Genomic DNA, 25,076 nt, shown 5'->3' with positions numbered 1-25,076 from the left:
TTCTGGCATAAAAGAAAAATTGATAATTTTGACCCATACAATGTATTGCTAGCTATTGCTACAAATATACCCGTGCTACTTTTGACTGGTTTTGTGGTCAAGGGTCACATATAACGTTTAATTTCTTTACTTTCTTATTTTTTCACTTCAAATAGGTTGCCCAACACCGACTATTATGACATAGTTGATATTGAGGGTCACAATCTATCCTCTGAATAGGGGTGTAAGTCAGAGCACAGCTGTAAGTGCACACAAAATCTGTACCTTTCATTACCCTCAATGAGGAGTACTTCCATAGTGCTTAGATTCATAAGCATGGCATATTGCCTCCTGCATTATCTCCTCTGAACACCTTGGGCTAAAGGACAGGCAAAACCAGGCCAATGTGGCTGCAGTAGGGAAATCTGGCTGAGGCTGAGGTGGAAGGAAAGCCCAGTTCATATCGATCATCGTTTCAGCTGACTTGCTCTTTTGGCTTTTAAAACTGTCTGTTAGGAGCATTCTGAAAATGACCCCAGCGGCCTACTGATGGCTCACTGAATGCAGCAGAATTTGGCGAGTTGGTGTCTGCTGAGCTGGGCTCATATATCTGTGAGAAGATAGACGGCTTCCCTAAGGAGCTTAGAGTAAGAGGCCCAAACGCCAAACTGGGTGGAACTTTAATCAAAGCTGACTGCTGCGACTTGCAACTTTTCCGAAATAGAAATTAAGCCTTTAATCGCCACTTTTTTTTTCATATTTTGTGTTTTGGCTCTGTGAAACCTAATCCCTGAGTGTTTGTGAGACTGCTGTCATGCTTTGAAGGCCTCACCGTCCAATGTTACTCATGTAAGTCACGTTCAAACGCAGGAGACGGGTGAGATCAATAGGAGGATGGAAGACGCATGCTGAGTGCAGCGGACAGCACACGCCTAAACATAATATTTGTCTTGGCTCGTTTCTGCTGCTGTTTAGAAGTGGAGAATGTGTGAAGAGGTGTTGATGAGGTTATAAAAGAATGGCAGCTCATTAGCTTCTTGAAGTATAGCACACAAAGTTGAAGCACCTGCTCCTCAATCAATTAGCTGCTTGGAACAATGCATAAGAGGATCAACAATGAAAACCCAATTATCAAACATATTTTTTATACACTACCAGTCAAAAGTTTAGTTAAAAGATTTTTTTTTAAATGTTTTTAAAAGAAGTCTCTTATGCTGCCCAAGGATGCATTTATATACAGTAAAAAAAATATTTTTTCTAATTTTAAATAACTGTTTTCTATTTGAAAATATTTTAAAATGTAATTTATCCCTGTGATTCAAAGCTGAATCATCATTTCAGCATGATTACTCCAGTCTTCAGTGTCACATTGTCCTTCAGAAATCATTCTAATATGATGATTTGGTTTTCAATAAACATTTCTTATAATTATCAATATTGAACAGTTTTTTTGCTTAATATTTTTGTGGATTTTTTTTTTTTTTTTTGATTTTTTGAAGAATAGAGTGCTTAAAATAATTTACTTTAAATAGATTTTTCTTTCAAACATTGCAAAAGTCTTTACTTTCACGTTTGATCAGTTAAACACATCTGAATAAATAAAAGTAACCATTTCTTTAAAAAAAATACATTGAAGAGTAGTGTGTTTAAATTAATGTATTTTGCTTACTAGATGCAAAATTAGCCAATCCTGAACTACACTTCACATATGGGGAAAATGGAGAAAAAAGTATAATTTTTTATGTATAATGGTTCTGCTTAGACGGAAGCAACTAGGGTTGTCAAATACTACCAGTACCAGCTGGTACTAACTAACTAACTAACTAACTAACTAAATAAATAAGTTGACAGCATGCATTTCTGCAGTACCAGTACTACCGGGTATATTCAGCACCTGGTGAAAGACGCTCTTGTTTGTGTTTGTTTAAGCGCTTTCTGAGCATCAAAGGTTTCTATTTACAGTGTGTTTTTACAAGCGTTCAGCATTGTAGCCCATCACAATAATACCTGTTGAGCTCGGGAACACGATGGCCTATCAGAGGTGCTAGTCAGTAGGTTACTCAGAATCCGCTTAACACCGCTGAAAATGCTTTTGTTTTGTTCAATGCAAGCCACAGCTTTTTATTATGATAGGAGTTTTCACGAGAGTTTAGTTTTTCATGTTGCTAAGTACGCTGCAATATTTCTGGATTGACAACCATATTTAATTGCACAGTTGAATCAGAAACTGCAATGACTGACAGTGATTACCAATGGATGAGACAAAACGGGACATTTTCTAAAGTACTGAATTTAAAAGTTTTTGATCTGGTGCTGAAATTGGTACAGAGAACTGCTAAATTCTAATGGTATTGGTACCGAATACTGAAATTTTCGAATACTAAATTCCTGTGTGTATCTGTGTAAGCGCTCATTGAAGAGTGTCATTGATGTCTCTTGAAGTATTGTAGCCAATCACAGACATATCTGATGAGCGTGCACACAATGGCCAATCAAAGGTGTTTACGGATCTGCTCAACAGCGCTCAAAGTGTTGCATTTCACAACAATAACTTCAAAATGCATAAAATACATACCAAAACCAGAAAATTTACTCAGACAAATTCTTGTTTTTCAGAACATGAGCATGTGCAAACCTATACCTCACCCTGAGTTTACTGCAGGAGAGTCTGCAGTTTTGGCTTCACAATAACTGTAATATGCAATTCTGCGAATGTCGACTAGGAAACGGCAGAGCTCATTTAAACGCGTGGAACTGTTTGAATCATCATCATCCACCGTGAAGCTTACGTACAAACAAGGATTTCTCATTTTACTTGAGCCGGAAGAAGATTAAAAGTTTGAATCCCTGAGCCCTGACGGCGTCTTTGCTCTCTCTCTCTATTCTCAGGTTGTGGATTGGAAGTTCAAAGTTAGACAGGTTCAAAGCTTCAGCGGGGGAACATTCAAATAAGCCTCTGCAATGTAGATACAATCCCCAATCCGGACGTTTTGCATTAAAATTGCATTAAAGTGCATTTTAGACCTGGCATCTTATTTTACACATACACATAACACAACTTTTTTAAAACAAAACAAAACAAGTAAAGACTGTTACAGGTACCGGGTGGAATGTATTAACCAACAGCACAAGGGGTAATTATGGAGACAACATTCCAGTGAGTAATTCAAAACTGAGGTAATCCTCTCAGTCCGCCGGGATTCCTAGAGGAAATTAAATGTCGATCTGGATGCTGTAACCTTCGCATACTACCAGCCTCTTTTCTGTTTCCCTGCAAGAAGACCTTGGGACAAAACAGAAGCAACTTTCTCAGGTATCGACTTTCAGCAACACACAATGAAGTTCATCTAGCCCAATCGAGGCAGTTTCAGCAGAGCTGCATCGTTTTCTTCAAAAACCAGATTGGGCGAGCATGCGTCAATGATCGGAATTTCCTTTGTGTGAGCTGGTGTGAACAAAGAGGTCAACTGGGATACTAGATCACAGGGAGATCACATGTGCCCTCTACGCTTGTTATTATAATGCTGATGCAGAAGTCAATGGTGGCCTATTCATGGGAGTGGTGTAATGGCCTCTATTTGGGCTCATATTAACAAATCCACCCCATGAGAACTCACAAGCACATAGCGCTAGTGACCTTAACCTGCTCTTCTCTTGCAACTCGACCCTCGCAGGGATAATCGAGGTAATGGGAGGCGGATCTGAAGTTATGATGGCATTGAAAAAACAAGCCACGGATGTAATTCTGGCCTTCTGCAGCTGCGCATGATTTTACTGATGGGCGCGACTGTATTCACAGGTTGCTCTGTGCTATGTGTGAGCTTCTGTATTTTAGCCCTGATTCAGCAATCAGGCTCTTTGTAGTAAGTCAGCATTGCGTTTCAGTGCCGAACAGAGAATGGCTTTAGGGACTGCAGACTCATCTAATATGATAATGAGTTCTGCTCAAAGGAACAGCTGGGCAGTTCTGGCTGCTACTATGCATGAAGCACTCCACTATGAAGGCCGACCAATATTGCATAGAATGAGTAAGGTTGATGCTAATGAAATGAAATTAGCTTACTAAAGAGAAAAACAAAACAACTTTGCATAAATGGTTACAATACATGATGCAGGACAACAAAGATTTTACAAAAGAACTATTTCGCTTAAAATCAGTCAACAAGAAGCCTTTCTATTGCTCATTTAGATGAGTCTTCACAGTTATTAGCACTTCATTATACAAACAGCTGTTTAAGGCAAGGCACTTCAGGAAAAAAACAATGTTTTTTTCGTGCACTAGTCGATTTTGAGATTTTAGGCTGTTTGGCTTTTTTCATAACATGTTATTTCATACAAAATACACTTTAAAGTGTTTATTTCATTGCACTTTATCTACTTGCATCTGTAGATAATAATTACAACACAAATATTCTCAAAATGACTTTTTCCCCTCCACTGAGCCAGAAATCTCCACTTTAGTAGCACTTACATACACCAAACGTAGGTTTTATTTCTATAATCTGAATGTTTTCACAGATGAGTTTGTTTATATATCATTTGTCATAATTTATGACAGTATTTTGTGATTTATGGTGTGAAAAAAAGAGATATCGAAAATGTCCTCTTTAAAAACTTGACTAATATATGACAACAAAATGAAACAAGAATTTGAAAACTGGCTTTATCCATGTTCAGATTTATGTTTTGGAAATGTATGCAAATTATTGCATTTTTAATTAGGTAATGCCTAACAATGCGTAATGCGTAACATAGCATTTGCAATCCTTAACGTAATCATACAGAGCCCGGAAAGTCACCTGTAGGAGAAAAAAAACAAAAAAAAAACAAGATGCGGTTTTGCAATTCGTCCTCTTAGTTTATAAACCGGACTTACAGATTCTTAAAGGATTAGTTCACTTTAAAATGATAGTTACCCCATACTCATAAGTGTATATAACTTTCTTCTTTCTGAAGAACACAATTTGAGTTATATTAATAAATATCCTGATGCATCCAAGCTTTATAATGGCAGTGAACGGGACCAACGAGTATGAAGCTCAAGAAAGGGGTTAATAAAGGCCTTCTGAAGCAAAGCGATGTGTTTATCCAATATTATAAAGTAAAATATCTAGCTTCAACCAGACTGTATTCCAGATTCAACTTACAAAGAAAGTGTAATACTCTCGCGGTTCAAAACGCTTAAGCTACGTCGTACACCTTCCGTATTCAACTTACGAAAAACGTCAATTACACTTTCTTCCTAAGTTGAATACGGAAGACGGTCTGGCGGAAGCTAGATATTTTACTTTAGAACTTGTTAAATATGGATATTTTTCTTACACAAAGCCATGTGGAGTAAGTTTTGCTTTGGATGGATGCACTTTCTTGAGCTTCATACTCGTTGGTCCCATTCACTGCTATTATAAAGCTCGGATGCATCAGGATATTTATTAATATAACTCTGATTATGTTAATCAGAAAGAGAAAGTCATATACTACGATGGCTTGAGGGTGAGTAAATTTTGGGGTAATTTTCATTTTAAAGTGAACTAATCCTTTAAATTGTTCCCTCAATTTATTAATCATTAATTGACTGCGAAAGCATGAGCACGGATGAATTTGTGGGTACAGATTGAAAAACCAAAGGTACGGTTTACAAATCTGAACATGTGGTTTATAAACTGAGGAGACGAATTGCAAAACTGTGGCCATGGACTTGTTGGTCTTATTATTTTCTCCTACAGGTGACTTCCCAGGATCTATATAATCAGTAAATTGATTTTTATTAGTTACATTTTCTACCATATGCACCTGCGGTGTCTAGCCTTAAGAATCAAGTTCAGGACTCACCTTAAGCTTGTCGAAGCGATCACTGAGCGAGGTGACCTGATGCTCGCGATGCCGTCCCACCAGCTTGCAGAGAGCGCAGATCAGCTGGTCGTCCACCACGCAGTACATGTTCACCTTCTCGTTCTCATGCTCCAAGCAGGCCAGCCCACGCAGCTGAGCGTCCGCCACCGGCTCCACCAGACGATGGCTGGTGAAGGGCTTCTTATTGGGGTGCGTGGCCCGCAGGCAGCGGTCGCAGTACGACACCTCGCACGTCACGCACGTCTTGACCGCCTCCCGCGGGGGCTCTTGATCGCAGAACTGGCAGCCAACGCGCTCTAGGGACATGGCGCTACTGGCGGGGCTGCCCCTCGCGCTCCCGCCGAGCGTGGCGCTGTAGGGCCGCGGCCGACGACTCTCGTTGGGGGAGTTGGGCCCACTGACGGAGGCCTTCTGGAATCGGTCGATGATGTTCTGCAGCGTCACATTTCGCTTCAGGCCCTCCAGGCCGCGCTGATTGAGCGTGATGACGTAGCGGCAGGTGGGGCACTGGAAGGCGGAGATGGACTCGAGAGGCTTGGTGCTGGAGCAGTGCGAGACCAGGATGCGGTGGGCGCAGTTGAAGCACAGGCTGTGGGCACAGGGCAGCAGGAGAGGGTCCTCAAACAATTCCAGGCAGATTGGACACGTCAGCTCGGACTCCAGTGTTTCCATCTTCAATTGAACCGATCTAAAGGTGACATCAAATCCCACAGAAGCTGGTCAGTCACCTGTGCGGCGGATAGCTACGGGTTAGTGGCAAGCAATTTTAGTACGGCAAAAGCAGCGCAAAGAGAAATTCCGCTCAAAAACAAAAAGGTACACACAGTCAGTGACTTGTGTTTAAATAGTTTAAAGGGACAGTTCACCCAAAAATGAAAACTCTCAAGTTGCTTCAAACGTCTACATTTTTTTTTTTGTTCTGCTGTACACAAATGAAGATATTTGGAAGAATGTTTATAACCAAGCAGATCTCGCCACCCCATTGACTACCAAAGCAGAGAAAAAAAATACTAGGGTTTTCAATGGGGGGTGAGATCTGTTTGGTTACAAACATTCTTCCTTCTAATGACAAAATTTATATTTTTGGGTGAACTATCCCTTTAAATCAGGAAATTGCTAAAACTGGCAGCCATAAAGGTGACTAAAATTAAATATGCTGGAAAAAAACAAACAAAAAAACTAAAACTCATTATAGTCTTTTTCTTTTTTTCACTGTTTTTGTTGTGTACTGATGCTGCATACAAATTATGCTAATAATGTGCTTTGAAATTGGACACTGAGCTAAGCCAAATTTACATGCCTAAAAAACAAATAATAATAATAATAAAAAAATCAGACTATAATGACCTAATGGTTATGATAACCAAGGCTTAAAAATAACCACAAATTAGCATTTGTGGTTCCAGGAAAAACCTTTAACATCCATTGAAACTTTCCATTGGACAAAAGGTTTTTTTTTTAAAGTGAAAAAAGGTTCTATAGATTATTAAAATGTTTCTTTTAACTGAACTGTTCACTGAAAGATTATTTTGGGAACCAATCACTGTTTATTTTAATTTATTTTTAAGAGTGTAAGATTGATTTTTGAGCGGAAAATCACTAGCAAGCAGTTTGGTTAATGATAGCAAACATACATTCATTTGTTAACAACAAAACATTATCTTTGGCTCAATAGTGGTAGCAAGTTCAAACTAAGAGAACATAAATGTCAAAACATGATCAAGGAATGCCTTCAAGCTGCATTGTCATTGTGACAGATGAGGATTAAACAGGCATACATGACTTGACATATCATTCATTTCTATTCACACACATATGCTCTGGAACAGTAAATAGCACAGCAACTCACACATGCACACACACACACACACACACACACCTGCTAGGCTTCAGCAAAGCAAATCAATGTCATCAAGCAACATCTCCTCTGTCCATCGATTAAGACCCAATATGATGCATCACTTCACTTAAAACAGTTTAAAGCTAAACCCCCTGAAGTAAAACCCTTCCTGCACTTTTATTTTAAATCATATATTCGAGCCACATCGCTTCTGTTTTAATGGAGGGGCTTTAGCAGATTACAATGTTTCTGCTTTGATGAATATGAATGGGCCCAAATCAGCACAGCACATCAGTGAGCACGGGCACCTGCGCCTCCAGCCTGCATGTTAAAATTTGTTTGTCTTTTCAGCTAATGAACTGTACTTTATACAGTATGATGATACATTGCCTGTTTGGTTAACATATATGCCTACAGTCATACAAACAAGAAAATTATGAAGAAACTATACTACTGTTGGGTTGTCTAAGCAATTATATTAAAAAAATCAATAATAATAATAATAACAACAACTAGTATTATTATATAATAAATACATAATAAATCATAAGCAAGTAAATACATAATAATGTTATTATTATAAAAAAAATAAACAATTAATAAAATAAACAATAAATTGATATGTTTAATCATTTTATTCATTCTCTTATTCATTCATATATTATTACTATTATTCGAGCTTTCATTTTTATTCACATCTCTCCTCCTTGAGCCTGTGTGCAGCCATGTGAATTTATATTGATTGCACCAAACCGCTGGGTGGCTTTTAATGATTTCCATCTCTGATGTCACATACAAATCAATGCAGGACACCGAGCACACGTAAAAGGCTATGATCACATTGCCTTAGTCTATCACATTTCCCAGCACCTTCTGATCTAACAGCAACACTGTCAATCTCCATGCTATCATTCTCACATTAGGCTTCAGCTCCATCCTCTTAAATGGCTATTGAGCATGTCAGAATCTTCTAGACACACAGCTCTACTGGAGCAGCAAGCTACTGCCATTTCTGACAAGGAAACTGAAGCCCCTGACTTCTGCTTAAAAATATCTGACAGTTCCTCTGAAGAGCCAAAAGCTCTTGAAGTCAGCAGACATCCTGAGATTTTGTACTAAACCTTTAACTCGACAGGCACTTATGACGGCAAGCCAAGAAGAGCATGTGATTAAAGCAGCAGTGGACCAGTGGGAAACTGGATGAAGTCATTGCTGGAAAACAAATAAATAAATAACTTGCAGATATTATGGTAATAAGAACTTCTGTCCTTATGTAAAAGTCACCTTGATGGATAGCAGGAGGGTTCTGCGAGAAAATTAATAAATTAAAGTTTGCGCCGGTGTGTCACACTATTTTGGTTTTGGCAAAAACCATGACATTAAAAAAACAAAAAAAAAACAAAGATTGACATCACATGTGATAATATTGTAAATAATCAAGTGGCTATCTAATTGACATGGTAGGTGGCAGCATTACACCTTAATCTTAGTTGCCATCCTAAAAGAAGATGCCGTAGTGTGTACAGAGCGCGAGAGAGACCAAAACCAGTTCAGCGGAAATCCCGCCCTGCAACCAATTTCATTGGCTGAGGTTACAGTGATGGGCGCCAGTGTGGGAGAATTGTGATCCTGTAAAAAAAGGAAACACCAGTTTGCAGAGGTGCCGATCAATAGTAAGTTCTTTTTGTACACTTTTGAACAATTATGGTTACAAAATCTCTCTCTCTCTGCCTCCTACACACATATTTTGAGTGTGAATGACTAGTTAAAAAACTTGTGGAGACAGAATTGAGACAAATACTCAAACTTAGTCACCTGAAACCACTGGCATGAGTTAACCAAACTGTTCTTAAAGGGGACCAATGCCCCTTTTCACAAGGTGTAATATAAGTCTCTGGTGTCCCCAGAATTTGTCTGTGAAGTTTCAGCTCAAAATATCCCACAGATCATTTATTATAGCTTGTCAAAGTTACCCCTATTTGGGTGTGAACAAAAACACACAGTTTTTGTGTGCGTCCCTTTAAATGCAAATGAGCTGCTGCTCCCGGCCCCCTTTCCAGAAGAGGCCGGAGCTTTAACAGCTCAACAACTTCGGTTGCTCAACAACAACAAAGCTGGAGAATCTCACGCAGCCAAAATGAGGATTGTCTTAACAGTGTTCAGCCTTACATTGTTCAAACCGGAGTCGGACACTGATGGACAGACTCAGGAAGAAGTTACAACATTTAGAATGAAACTGGACATTTCTGAATGGTTAGTGGATAAATTTATGTAGTTGCTGTGGAGTTGATTCAACTCATCGACTAGCATGTGTCGTCATGTTCATCTTTTGTGCAAATCCAGTGTTGAATTGACCCTCATTTGTGAAGCAGTCCGTTGTAAAATGACGGCATGACAACAACACTCTACTACAACAACTCTTCCTCTTCTCTAAAGCAGCCCAACATGGCCTCACCCCCTTTGCTACATGTTCTCGGGGGCGGGGTTTATGTAAATTTTAGGGTTAGTGATGTCACCAACCCAATAAAAAGCTTATTGTAGTCCCTACCAGCCATTTGTTGTAGTCCTTAAAAAGCGATTTCTGTAAAAGAAAATATCTCCCTTTGCATTGAACTTTGAGCGTCGTAACTTTGCAGATGTTGTTTATGCTCAAACAGCAACATTACACACTAACTAAAGTTAAAAAAGTGAAATCATAATCAAGGACCCCTTTGAAGTATCTATTTAAGTTTAAATGGCTTCCCTTTTATATCTCCACTGCTAGTTCCATTGACAGTTATTCAAACACACAGGACTTAAGATTAGAAAAGAGCAAAAGCTTGCCTGGTAATCTGGCAGTTCTGCTGAAGAAGAAACAGCCAGCAATGGTTTTAAGGCAGGGCTTAATGAAGGTCACAGTGAGGTGATGAGGTCAGCAATGAACACAGATATTTTAAAACATACAGAGAGAGTCATGAGGTTTAGCACGTAAACGTCTATTTTAAGTGTGACACGTAGAACAAGTGATAGATTGGAGAAGAAAACGGTTGACTCCTTTCAAAGAAAGACACCACATCATATAATCTGATTATGATGAAGTGCTTCATATGGAGGCTGATCAGAGTCTGCTTTTGCTCACGAACAGCCCTTCTCAGGCACAAACAAGGATGCACAAATACTCAGAGCCGAGTCTGGTTTATTTGATCTGTTCTCAGCTTGATTAAGGCATTATTTTTCCCTTTGATGTTGAATTGGAATAAAAAAGACGAAAAGCAGTCTCTATAAGAGATGACTCATATGGTAATGATTTAACAAAGCCACTTAGTGCAGGCGCACACGTACATCAGGTGCCTAACATGCCTAGCTGCCTCGCTGCTGATATATTTGCTAATAAAATCCAAAGATAATACAAAATGTCGTCTTTCTCAAATAATCTCAAGAGAACCCACTATAAAATACAAATACTAAGCAAAGCTAGTTTAAAAGATGGCAGTTGCATTTAATCGTCCAGTGTCAGGTTCTCCTGGGATTCTGCTTTTTCGGTGTCTGTTAGGACAGAAGAAAAATTAAAAACCAACACGGCACCAATGCGTCACTGAGAGGTATGGCATTTCTGGAACAATGACAATTAGCCTTGTCTAAACAATAGGGACAAGTCGCTTTGAAATTGTCTCTAAGGACTGCTCTTCCTTGAATTATATGCATACAATGATAATGAGACAATGATTACTTACAACACATATAAAGGGTCACTGAAACTTTCTCTTTGGTTAATTTTAGATAAGGCTAGTCAGCTACAAGTATGGGCACACACATATTTACATAAACATCCATCCATCCATCCATCCATCCATCCATCCATCCATCCATCCATCCATCCATCCTTCCATCCATCCACCAATCCATCCATCCATCCATCCATCCATCCATCCATCCATCCATCCATCCATCCATCCATCCATCCATCCATCATCCATCCAGGGCTGGACATTACATTTTTTCGCTTACCAGCCACTGTGGCTAGTGGTTTTCAAGAGTTACTTTCCAAAGTTACAAAGTTTGACATCGATACCATGTGGAAAAACTGCCATATAGATATTTTTAATATTATCTCATAATTTGGCAGCAGGCATATTAGGCTGCTGTCACTTTAAGACCTGACGAATACGTTCACTGTCTATGTTCACTTAAAACAAAACTGACTGTGTTTATCTGAATACTCGCAAAGACCGGCATTTTGACATTATATTATAAATAAATATTAATTATTATTATTATCTATCTATATCTACCTATATAAATGATATAGTAGAAAGTCTACCAGTTTACACATTTTTATCATTTTTTAGAATACATGTATTGTCCACATTACATAGACCAAAAAATAAAAAAAATGAAAAGATCACAAGTCATTGTCCTTTGTGGAGTAGGTCATATGAGAAATATGCTCATACAATGCAAAGTCTAAATAACAAAATTCATCTGGGCCAGAAATACAGGTAAGTATCACATATACCATTACATCAGTTTAAGCACTTCTCCATACCAGAAATATTTCATCTAGTGGTTGAATGACATGATTTTTATGCGGCTGACAACTAGAGAGCAAAGTAGTCGATAAGATGGCAATCCAATATACCATATGACATAGTGTAATCCAATTTACGTTGAAATTAAACATTTCCTCAAACTTTGATGAAAATATTAGAATTCAATATGAAGTAAAACTAGAATGACACTGGAATCTTTCATAAACCTGCCATAACACTGACCTACCATCCAGATGGTACAATATAGGCCATTCCAGCCAGGACACAAGATAACTCACTGTGCTAGCGTTCCCTGGCAGGTCCGTCCAGGATGAGGAAGTATGTTGTTTGATGTTTGTAAGTGGCTTACTGTGGTGCTGGGTGGGCCAGTGGGTCAGACTCCGCCCTGCGGCCCAGACAGACTAATGGAGCCATTTATCTCCTGTCAACCTGCAGCTGGTTACAGGTTCCCCACTGCCTCTTCTGCTGCTTGAGTAGCCAGGCAGCTGGAGTCACGGGCAAAGAGGAAGTCTAGACCGGACACAGCACCACTGGAGCACTACCGCAGCCCCACACCTCACGTACGGATGAAGACACATCAATTAAAAATGAGTGACTGGACTTTGGGGACTCCCAGAGCTCTGCTGTTAGGACAGGTGCCAGGGAAGCCATTCGCAGTTTATCACCTCCGAATTTGTTACGGCTGACCTGCTGTCAAGCCGAGTGGCAGCTGATGCGAGCATGAGGGGTGGTTCTACACTGTAGGATTCTAAAAAAAAAAAAACATTTTGTGGACCATGAGTTGCTTTATGATCCTTTGCGATTTAAAAGTTTTAGATTTTACATTATAGGTTCTTCAGATCAGTGTATTACACATTGATTTCTGGGTTCTATAAAGCACCAGTGCATAAAGTTCTTTGTGGAAAAATGTTCTCACATGGCATTGAATTATTGGTGCTTGCTAAGGCTAATAATGTCGCTCATACTCAATGCACCGTTTATGCTACAGACATGAACATCTCAGATATTGAGGTTTGTTAAGCACATGTCTGCTATTATAAGTAATTAGACTTAATGATGATTCTTTATATTCTCCTGGTGGACAATTAAAAAAGGTGAAATTTTGCTTTAATGAATTTAAAATAAAACAATAAAAACTAAGTAAAAAATGATTTAAATGCTAGAATTGAACATTATAATTATACAGTATGAAAAATGGATATTCATTTGGAGATTTGGTAAAAGATAATATTTAGTGTTATTAAAGTATTAAAGATTTCTCCTCTCATCTCATCTCCTTTAGATGAGAGCTAAATGTAAACATGAGCAAATTAGCATGTGACCAATACAATTAATGCGATATTCTCTAATAAATGAACAATAAACAATATAGTACATAAATATTGTGCATTCCAAGAAAAAATTGTAGACTTACATGGAAGGCAGGAGCTGAGCCATAAAGAATATAGATTTGGGGCTTCTTCAGAAAATGTAGTTATTACAGAGCTCCACAAATGACATGCAGGAAAAAAAAAAAAAGTATATCGTGGCCACAAATGAACAATTTGTTTCCTTGTTTTTGTTAAATCAAAACAAGAGAACAAATTAGTCATATTGAGTCTCTTCAGAAAATTTGGACAAAACTAGCTCAATTCATATGGGTAATTTTTACAATCTCTTCATTAACTTTTTAAAGCATCAAAGTGGTAGTTGTGTATAGTGTCAATGGAGGGACAGAAAGCTCAAAAAGATCTTTATTTGTGTTTTTAAAAGGAACAAAAGTCTTAGATTTACTATGACAGAATTTTCACTTTTGGGTGAACTAACCCTTTAATTCATGGCCATGATTTACTAAAACGATAGAAGAAATTCTTAATTTGTGGCCACAATATATGTATATATACATACATACATACATACATACACACACACACACACACACACACACACACACACACACACACACACACACACACATATATATATATATATATATATATATATATATATATATTTTTTTTTTGTCCACATGACCTGTGCGGGGCTCCGTAAATATTAGTTTAAAAATCTAGAAAAAGAAACACAGTGTTGTGAAAAGTTACTTTTTAAGGTTATGCATTATAACATTGTGTTACTCCCTAAAAAAGTAACTAATTGTGTTTCTTAGATACTTTTTATTCAAAGTAATGCATTACATTACTTTTGAGTTACTTTTTCTCACCTGGGGCTTGCTTATTTGTTTTTTAATAACATTATTTCTAAATCTAATCTAGTAATTTTTACTTATTAGTATGGTTGAATTAGATCACTGAAGGTCAGCAGTAAAGACATTGGTTAATAAAGTGAGATTAAATACATAAATACATATTTGGACAGGACAGCCATCAGTCAATAAATGTGTACTTTACTAGTTACTTGGAAAAAGTAATCTGATTACGTACCTCAAGTTGTAATGCTTTACCCCAACACTGAATGCACACAATGTATTACGAAATAATAAAACAGGGAAATCCCCCTAAAGTGATCAGATGAAGCTTCATAGTGCAATACTCCTTAAATTACAAATCACCACACAAACTCTTCAAGATATGTCAATGCAAAATGTCTTTTACCCTCACTGCATCACAATTTAGCTGTGAGATACATTTATGAAAAACTCAATCCCACAAGAGTGCTGGAGTGAATAAAAGCATGCAGGTGTGTTTTAAATGAAGTGCCTGGCACAGAATCCATGGCACTTCATCACTGCGCCATTCTCTTATCCACCTTCAACTGCTAAATCTTGCCATATATATATATAAATACTGCACATGTTTTGGAGAGCCCACACTGAGTAATAATCTGTTCACCCACAGCTAACGCTTTGAGCCAAACAGGTGAGCTATTGTACGAGCGCAGGCACCGAACATGTGTCTTCTGTACAGTAGACCTGTCTACTTAATATGTGACATGCTGATTTTCTGCAGTGATTAGCATTAACAAAAGACGTGAGAGAGACAGAACTGAACTGCAGGAGTTAGTATGCTGTATGCATTCCTCAAATATCTGATGAGAACAAAAGGTTATGGATGTTAATTACAAATTACAGGATTATTCCACAACGACTTCATGTGGAACTGAGACATGTCGCTAATTAAATAAGCGTTTTGAAGTACACAGCGGTGCTAGAACAGGGCCCAAAGGGTGAATACGCCTTTAACAGGTTGAAGTATTGCTTAAACAGGCGGTTTATTTCATCTCCCGTGGGACAGGGTAATAAGAGTATGCGTTTGGCCTGTTTTTAGCAGCACTGCAGTGAGATTTCAGCCATGATTTGCTCCAGCTCAACCAAACCATGTAGCCACACAGGGAGAGTCAACACAAGGCAGCCTAGATCTCAAATGTAAGTGGTCAGTCTCTCAAACCATAAGTGCTACTTTATTTATTTTTAATGTCAAAGCTTGAAATAGAGGGCAGACTTGGATAATTGCAGAGGATGTATTTTTATAAGGATACACAATGGCTGTATGGTCACCAAGGTCATAAATGGCCATTTACATTATGTGTTTTCTCCACTTTTGAAAGGGCTATACTGTTCAAAAGTTTGTGGTCGGTAAGGTTTCTTAATGTTTTTAAAATACGTTTTTTTTTATTATTTTTAAACTCACCAAGGCTCTATTTATTTGATAAAAAATACAGTAATATTGTGAAATATTATTACAATTTAAAATAAGTGTTTTCTATTTGTAATACATTTTACTCACTTACCCCAAACTTTTGAACTGCAGTATATGTCTAGAGCCAGGGTGCGATTTGTAGGGGGGAACGGGGGATTTCCCCTCTTCTGGTCTATATATCCCTGCCTCTGCTGAATTATTTTTATCCCCCATTTTTATATAAAAATATCCCCCCCGGTGATGCTACTCCACAAACCACCAACAGGGAGCTTCAGTTGAACAACAGTGAACTGCGGTCAGATGAGATGTTATTAGGCTACGTGGGTAAAACTCAGAAAAATTAACACGACTGTCTAATCAGCCGTTATACTGTGCTCGTGGCGTGCACTTAAGAATTGCATGCGCAAATGCGCCGGCGCACGCTGCATAATTACTTTATTATAGCTTAAATAAAGCACAAAAGAAACTATGACCGTGCTAAATTTTCTCGCGGGAGCATGCCCCCGTACCCCCCTAGCAAACAACATTTTCTGACCTCCGTAATTATGAAACCCTGCGTACGGCCCAGCTTATTCTATCTAATGAAATATGAAGTAAATGTACATTTCTCCAAATGTGTGCACTTTTGGACTAAAAGTTTATATGTGTATGCACTGTGATTAAAAATAAATGGGACCAAACGCGATTAAATGTAAAGGTTTGTGTCTCGTTATAAACTACCGATTGATTTTGCATTTCTATCAGAAATTAAGAATTAGTGTCTTTGTAGTTGTGCAAATATCTAAGCTATCTAATACTTCAAATCTCAAGGTAAAAAAAAAAAAAAAAAAAAAAAAAAATTAAAAACACCTCCCCCCCTGGTTTTTTCACAAATCACACCCTGTCTAGAGCTAATACCAGTTGGGAATAAAGAGCCGGTTCTTATTGTTCTTTGAGCAATGCTAGAGCTAAACAGGCCGTGTGCTGCGTTTATCCAATCAATGACACTGACACCATAAATATTCAAATAAGAATGTTAACCCAGGGTTTAGGAATGTCCAATGTGAAACGTCATCTTATGAATACCAAGGATTATCTGTTAACCCTGGGTAAATTATGAGCAGTGTGAAACGTGAAGCAAGATAACCCAGGGTTTAGAATGACCCAGGGTTAAATATTTCAAGTGTGAAAAGCCCTGGTAAATGGATTAACCAGTCATTCAATTCTTCACGAATATTGTGATTATTTCCATTTCAAATAAACAATTCCCAGAGGTGTGCTGTGTTGAATTTTTTTCCCGAAATGTGTCATATAAAAAGTAGTGAGAGTTTTTCACACCAAGATATAACAGTAGCTTCTACTTCACTGTGACCCATGTGGGTGCTGGTCCTCCACATACTCTCTCTGACACTGGGCTGGCTTAATCAAACATGTGATTCTATTCATAGAATGTAAACAGTGCTGTGGTGGCTTAGGTTTGTGGAGATCAGAGCAATGGCCGCTGAATAGAGAGGTTCAACGCTCTGGCATCTGCACAAACACAGATGGGTAACCTTCACGATCGAAGATCACGGATCCAGGTCAGAGCCCATCTGGTGCCCTACTACCACTCGAGAATAACAGGGTTGTGAAATGATGGAAAAGGCTTCCTTTGTCCCAGATATGGAAGTGGCAGGATCTTAATGTAGGAGGGAGGGGCACACACCAGTGGAAATGTGTCTCTGTTTCACAACATTCTGTAGTCACAAATAATATGTGAAAAATTGTAATTTTTTTTGGGAGACAAAAATCCTTACTGACTGCCAACTTTTTTACCAGTAATATTCAATTCAGTTCAAGTGTGCTTTATTGGCATGACAAAAACTATACACTTGTATTGGCAAAGCAATTGCAGCTGGGCTGCTTACAAATAGTGCATGAGAAGAAAGTAATAAGAATAATAGTAATAATATATAAAAGTATTAAGCATGTAGTGCAAAATGAATTACTAATGTATGTAAGTATATAAACTAGAAAAGAAAAAAAAGATTAGACAGTATTAGACAGATTTACAGAAGCAAAATGTACATCTAAGTAATACGGTTAATATAATCTACATGTGCTGGAAACATCAGATCAGGGCAGATTGAGTGTTTTCTCTTCTATGGTGACAGGCAGACACATATTGAGCAGCAAACACATTCTGCATTCTCCTAACAGATATGGCAGTTTCTCCTGGTTTGAAAGAGTTTTAAATGTCGGATGAATCTGCTGTATTTTATCATAGAACACTGTCCGTATGTCCGTGTATTTGGAGCATTCTGTTAGGAAGTGCAGTTCTGTTTCCATCTGATTCATATATCAATATACACACAATTAAAAAATATAATAAAAATATAACATAAATAATTATTAAGTAAAATGCATGCACTTACAGTTAGAGTTTACAATGGATACATTACAGCAACCATCAATGTGACATAAAAATTGTGACGTCTTTTTTATAGGAAGCTTATGACTAGCTTATTTCCCTGAACAATCTTCAGCCAGAATTGGGGTCAACACCTCAGTTTCACTACAACGTCAGTTTCTTTTTGTAATATTATTTATTTACTGCCTGCAAATGGGACTGACACCAAAAAGACCAATCACAACTGCGGTAATACTCTGTAAAGACTTGTTCTAGTGCTCTTAGCGGAAGAGGTGTCTAACACTAACAGAATGCCTTCACGCTTTTTCTCCCTGCAACCCCAAAGAACGTCCATTATTGATGTGCATTTGCTCTGGGTGAGAACAAGAACGAGATAAAAATTCAGCACAAAATCTTATGAAACTTTAAGCGCAGATTATGGAGAAACAGGCTAAATAAAAAAAGAGCTGCCGAGTGTTGGTTACAGTTATTGCCTTAGTGTTGCTGACACGGACTACTGACCCCATGTCTTCACCTCCAGTACATTCAATCAGGAGAAGGGGGTGAGAATTCAAAAGTGTGCTTATGCTGCTGTGTCCGATGTTGAAGTGAATCCTCACAGGAAGGCACAGTGAAACTGAGGTATGAGAACAAACTGTCCCTTTGGGGCTAACCGAAGAGCATCAGAAGCTTTTAGCCATCGTTCAGCTTCAGGGCTCCATTTTACATGTAAAGCAATCGATTCACAAACATTAAAGAGAACTGCGAGTTTCTCTGATGTTTCTAGCCTGTGATATTTTCTGTCATATTCTTTAATACTTCCTCTATTTCATGCATTTTGGAGAACAAGATGCATTGAATCTCTAAACATTAGTAGGTCTGGTTCAGCATTGCGATGAAGGTCCTCGCTGACATGCATTAAGAATTTGATCAATAGGAGTGTAAACACGCAAAAGCTGCGGCAAATCCTTTCGTTATGCCGCACCATAAACACAATTTCACTTGCAAAGATTCATTTTCAATCTTCTTTCATTTCGAGTTTGCTGACAAAGGGCACAGAACGTGTGACACAAAATGTGCGAGGAACTGACTACCAAACTAATGGTGTACCTTTCCGCTTAAAATTCCCATAAATATGCTAATTTCCCATAGCCTGGATGAAATGCAGCCTGTGCCACACATAAATGGCAATCTGATGGGTTTCTGCGTTGAGTCTAAAATGTAATCTGCATTCCCATCTGACAATAATGAACACCAGAATCTGCTACAGTATCAAGGGTATCACTGAACCTATCCAAATACTTTTATGACATCTAAAACAAGTGCCTCCACATTTCACCAGTCACCATACCTAGAACTAATTGATTGTGATTTTTGATGTCGCTAGCAAAAGAGTACTGTTTTTTTATTTTTTTTCTACCATGATAACTCCATGTTTTTTGTCTTTAAAGCGGTCATGACATGAGAAATGTTATTTTCTGCCCAAAATAGTGTTGAAAGATTATATGTTTGTTCGAAGCATTTGACTGCAGATTGTTTTGTAAACTAAGTACAGTGTAATGGAGAGTTTGCAAAGATTTTTTCGCAAATAGTTCGCAAAGCTTTTGTTGCAGATACATCGCAAACCATAAATAAATTTCAGAATGCGCTAACTATAAAGGACGGTTTTATATAGATTTTTATATAGATATTTAGTTTTAAAAACACTCACATGTGAAAACGAGGGCGTGTTGTTTCCTATGCATTGACTTTAGCCAATCATAATAGTGGCTGTTTACTAACAAATCCTAAAGGATCCGCCTCGTTTATATATGTTGCTGCGCAATTAAGACAAAAACCTTAATTGTCGATTATTCCCTTTAAAACTGTAATTGCGATTTATTAATTATGATTATCACAATTTACATTGAATGTTTTGAATAGATTCATACCTCATGAATAGATTCATTCCTCCTGAAACTTGTATTGCTTTTATATAGCATTAAGCCTCAAATGTCAACTATACATTGGTTTGGTTTCTTCTTTAAATAAAAAAAGTAAAAAATATGCATGGCATTTTAATGTTATACTAAAACTAAAATTACATTGTAATCATGATTAAAAATCTGATTAATTGTGCAGCCCTAATATACAAAAAATCCATGCCATGACCACTTTATTGTATTTTATGTATAAGATAGACAATTTGCTCTTTATCAATTATAAATAATTTCTAATTCTAAGCATGTTTGCTTTTATACATGATGGAGACTTTCTGTTCATTACATTTTGATTCATTTTTAGCCTGCAACATAGATTTCCTTAGCAGAATAAAATGTGGAAAAAGTGAAGTTTTTGACTATTGTATGACCAATAAAATGAACCTTGCAGCGTGAATGCTCACAAAACCAATCCAGTGTTTAGTTTGAATCAAGGTCCTAAACTAAAATGATTTTTGAAATTGCATGCTGGCCTTTCTTATCTTTTTTTTTAACCTAGTCAATGAACCCCATCTGATGAAATTCCTAAAATAAACAATTCTATTGAAACTGTAAATTTCATACCTGCTCTTTCCCTGAGTCTATAATGGATAATCCACTGAGGCCTTAATTAGAGTACAGCTAAAGCGATCAAAAGAATCCATCTTTTAAACCCTGGATCATCGCCAAGAAAGACAAGAAAAGCACAGTTTTTAATATGAGAAATATTACTGAAGAAAGATTTGGGATCGGTGTCTCCCTCAATTTCATCATTAAACCACAGAGGCCAGCAGTGAACATGAACCCACTGTTTTCAGATATCTCCTCTGAGTAAGAGGAAATGAGAAAATTAATAGCTTGAATCAATATTTGGGCGTTTCTTTAACTAAAGGCACTTGTGGCCCTGTGGACCCTGTGAAAATAATCATTATATTAAAATGCAATTTACACCCTCTCACTAATTTAATTTACCCACTTAAATGTCCAACATGACAATTCTGCCACAGCCACATCTCAAATAATGTATTTTGTACTATCGTAGAAATGATGATTATGGATATGACATTTCATAAAATGAAATGACTCCTTTGTCTGGCTAAGAGTAATTTCACAGTATTTTACATAGCCTACACACAATAAATAATATTTTCATATTTTTTTGCATGATTTGACCAAATTACAGCTTGATTAAAAATGATGCACAATTACAATATTCTGCTGTGTGATATTTACCTTTTTTCATTATCTTTTACAAATCTCACACATCACATGCTTTATACTGTTTCCTCAGTAAAACAAGTTTCCAAGACTGACAGCTTAAAATTAAAAAAAGAAAAAAATTACTGTTGTTAATGTTTTTAATGACAACCAACTAACTTCTGGAACATAAATGCCGCAAGTTAAACAAACACCCAGAGAATGTAGTTCTGGATCTTGCACTAATGCCTTATGTCTATATATCTTTTATCTATATTATCCATGTGTTACAATGTGCGAGGGGACTCTCAGTGCCCCCGTGGGTGCTGTGTGATCAGCCAACAATCCGGGACCTCAGATAACCTGTGCAATCACTCGGGTCAATGTCCACACTCACTCCCCCATTGAAGCATCCATATGAAAACACTCTCTGCACAAGTGCAGCTCCTTATTAATAAATAAACGGCTGTTTGTGAGGTGTTACAAGGTTGTTAACCCATGCAGAAAGAGGGCAGATAGCGAGGAAATAAAGAGTGCAAGGGAAGTGCAAGACAGACGTGCTGGAGATGTTGGCGTGTTTCCAAAGCCCCCCAGAGATTCAGTACCCCTCCTGTACTCGGCTGTAGGAGATGCTATTTATAAGCTGCAGTAATGTTTGGTATTTCCTCTGGGGATGGGGTAGGGAGAAGGCATTGTTTTCCTTGGCTGACTTTGATTGTTTTGCTGATTTTTTTTGTTGAAATGTCAAAGTCTTGCTGTTCCGTTTATGCATTTCCATTTGTGTTGAGTTGAGAAGGCCATTCCCCCCACCCACCGCCCTCACAGTCATGCTGTTTATGTTTTCTCCCATAGACTCAGGCTTTGCTGCGTACAGTAGCACAACAGTATAAACCATTACATTTTATGTTCATTCAACACCCTGTAGGCCTCACATTTAACACTGTGGATTCACCATGGACTAAACACTGGCAATCAAATTGAGATCAAATGCCAGATCCTCTGTAGTTCTTCGCAAGGATATTGGCTTCATGAAGCAACTTAATTAATGCAAAACTTAAAGGGTTAGTTCACCCAAAAATTATGTCATTAATGACTCACCCTCATGTCGTTCCAAACCCGTAAGACCTCCGTTCATCTTCGGAACACAGTCTAAGATATTTTAGATTTAGTCCGAGAGCTTTCTGTCACTCCATTGAAAATGTATGTCCATGTCCAGAAAGGTGATAAAAACATCATCCAAGTTGTCCATGTGACATCAGTGGGTTAGTTAGAATTTGTTGAAGCAAAAATAACAAAAACTACAACTTTATTCAGCATTGTATTCTCTTCCAGAATCCTTTCCATTGAATTGATTCCATTGAATCCTTTCATCTGTCGGCGTTGGTAATGCACTTTTGTCGTTGTTGTTTTTGGCGATTAGGACATCCGCGACATGCACACTTACGCACCATTCAAAAAAATATAGCAATACCAAAATACAAACAATGTAGAATAGCTTGAATACAGCGTGCGTCTCCCTCAGACTGTAAACGAAGCTCGGGCGCACAGGATAACACGTCAGCAGAGTCTTACATCAGCAGCGTCTTACATCAGCAGCGTCACTGCGGAGTCGTGAATCACACTCCGGAGCAGAAGGGGGCGGTAATGCACCAATAAGCTGGATGCCAACTGCCGTAAAACAGGATAGAAGAAGAAGCGGAGTCGCAAACGCGGATTGACAACAGACCCGGAAGAGAATACAATGCTGAATAAAGTAGACGTTTTTGTTATTTTTGGACCAAAATGTATTTTCGATGCTTTAAAATGTCACGGATGTCCTAATTGCCAAAAACAACCACGGCGCCGTAAAAGTGCATTACCAATGCCGACAGATGAAAGGATTCAATGGAATCAATTCAATGGAATCAATTCAATGGAATCAATTCAATGGAATCAATTCAATGGAAAGGATTCCAGAAGAGAATACAATGCTGAACAAAGTCGTAGTTTTTGTTATTTTTGGACTAAAATGTATTTTCGATGCTTCAACAAATTCTAACTAACCCACTGATGTTACATGGACTACTTTGATGATGTTTTTATTACCTTTCTGGACATGGACAGTCTACCGTACATACATTTTCAATGTAGGGACAGAAAGCTCTCGGACTAAATCTAAAATATCTTAAACTGTGTTCCGAAGATGAACGGAGGTCTTACGGGTTTGGAACGACATGAGGGTGAGTAATTAATGACAGAATTATCATTTTTGGGTGAACTAACCCTTTAAAATGTGCATGCCATATTATGGAAAACATGATTTTCTTTGCTATTTTGAGTTTAAAATGCAATACTGTTCAAAAGTGTGGGGTCACTAAGATTTTTAATGTTTTTGAAAGAAGTCTCTCCAGCTCACCAAGGCATTTATTTGATCAAAAATACAGTAATATTGTGGAATATTACAATATTAAGTAAAATGTTGATGTGTTTTAAAATGTAATTTATTCCTGTGATCAAAGCTGAAATTTCGGCATCATTACTCCAGTCTTCAGTGTCACATGATCCTTCAGAAATCATTCTAATATGCTGATTTGCTGCTCAAGAAACATTTCTTATTATTACTAATGTTGAAAACAGTTGTGCTGCTTAATATTTTTCTGGAAACCATGTTTTCTTGAATTTTCCAGGATTATTTGATAACTGTCACTTTTGTTTGTAATTTGACAAATTAAATTTGTCCTTGCTGAATAAACTTATGATTTTCCTAGAAAAACAAAAACAACAACAACAACAACAAAAAAAAAAACTTCTGACTGGTAGTATACATATTTTCAATATTGAAGGTTCCCTGCCCAAAGCATGGAAACAAAACTACAAAATGGGCTAATCAGAAACTGTCATGGTTATGATGTCATAAGCAAAAGTACATTAGCATTTGTCTGCTGAAGTTTAGGTATCAACTCCTTTTCAGTACAACTCTGAACTCCTAAAAAGCATCAGTATGAACTATGCCATAGTTAGCCAATCAAAATGTCATTTACATATGGAAATCTTAAAAGTATAGTAGCAAAAACACCATACTTAATTCTGCCAAATAATTCTGCCATTTTTGATACAAGAAACTGTGACTAACATTTTCAACAGACTTTAGGGGGGAAAAATGTAATGCTATAAAAGTGTGAAAAATATGACTTATTTTACACAAAACTTCCTGTATTAGTGATGCTTTTCCACCTAAAACACAGTTTCAGTTTTCAGGACAGTTCAATTTCTATGTTTATTCTATACTCATTGAGATAATCAGCCATCAAACAGACAGCTTGGGAAAAATATGCTTCAACACAATGAGCTATAGATAGCATTCCTCAGCTAGAAACACAAACATATGGCTCGTTTGTATTCATAATACATGGATTATGCGTCGCATAAATTGCAGGGAGCTTTTCAGTCATGCACTGTAATCCTGCTCTGCCTTAAGTTGGGCTGTTACTGAGCTGACGGAGAGCGTAGGAGTCCACGTTCTCTCCACTCACACGATGGCAAAGTGAGTAAGTGCGAGTGAGCCAGCCCTTCATCCCTTCTCTTCCTCCTACCTGCTCTCCGAGTCTCTGCCTGTATTCCTAACAAAGGGCCATAAATCCATGGAGCTCAGCTTAAATATGCAGAGCTCCTTCTGCTGAGAGTCCTAAAGTAAACACGCAAAAGGTGAGAAGGAGTTATGCATGTGACTTTATTTTG

The 25,076-nt window shown here is 37.7% G+C and overlaps 1 protein-coding gene across 10 annotated transcripts in view; it reads right to left on the bottom strand.

Annotated features, from left to right (window-relative positions):
* Positions 1-25,076, bottom strand: part of mid2 (midline 2) — a 181,169-nt gene that overhangs the window by 74,623 nt on the left and 81,470 nt on the right. For 8 of the 10 annotated variants that reach the window (XM_067385667.1, XM_067385657.1, XM_067385683.1 and 5 more), the window contains one exon: positions 5,812-6,520. In XM_067385667.1, coding sequence (XP_067241768.1) covers positions 5,812-6,520 — 709 coding nt within the window. Of the gene's footprint in view, positions 1-5,811; positions 6,561-12,479; positions 12,504-25,076 lie in introns of those variants that run through there. The other 2 variants (XM_067385694.1, XM_067385702.1) reach the window with 2 other exon arrangements.

This window comes from Chanodichthys erythropterus, chromosome 1 (assembly GCF_024489055.1).
Source record: "Chanodichthys erythropterus isolate Z2021 chromosome 1, ASM2448905v1, whole genome shotgun sequence".
NCBI classification, from domain to species: domain Eukaryota; kingdom Metazoa; phylum Chordata; class Actinopteri; order Cypriniformes; family Xenocyprididae; genus Chanodichthys; species Chanodichthys erythropterus.
This window is presented reverse-complemented; position numbering and strand designations above follow the sequence as displayed.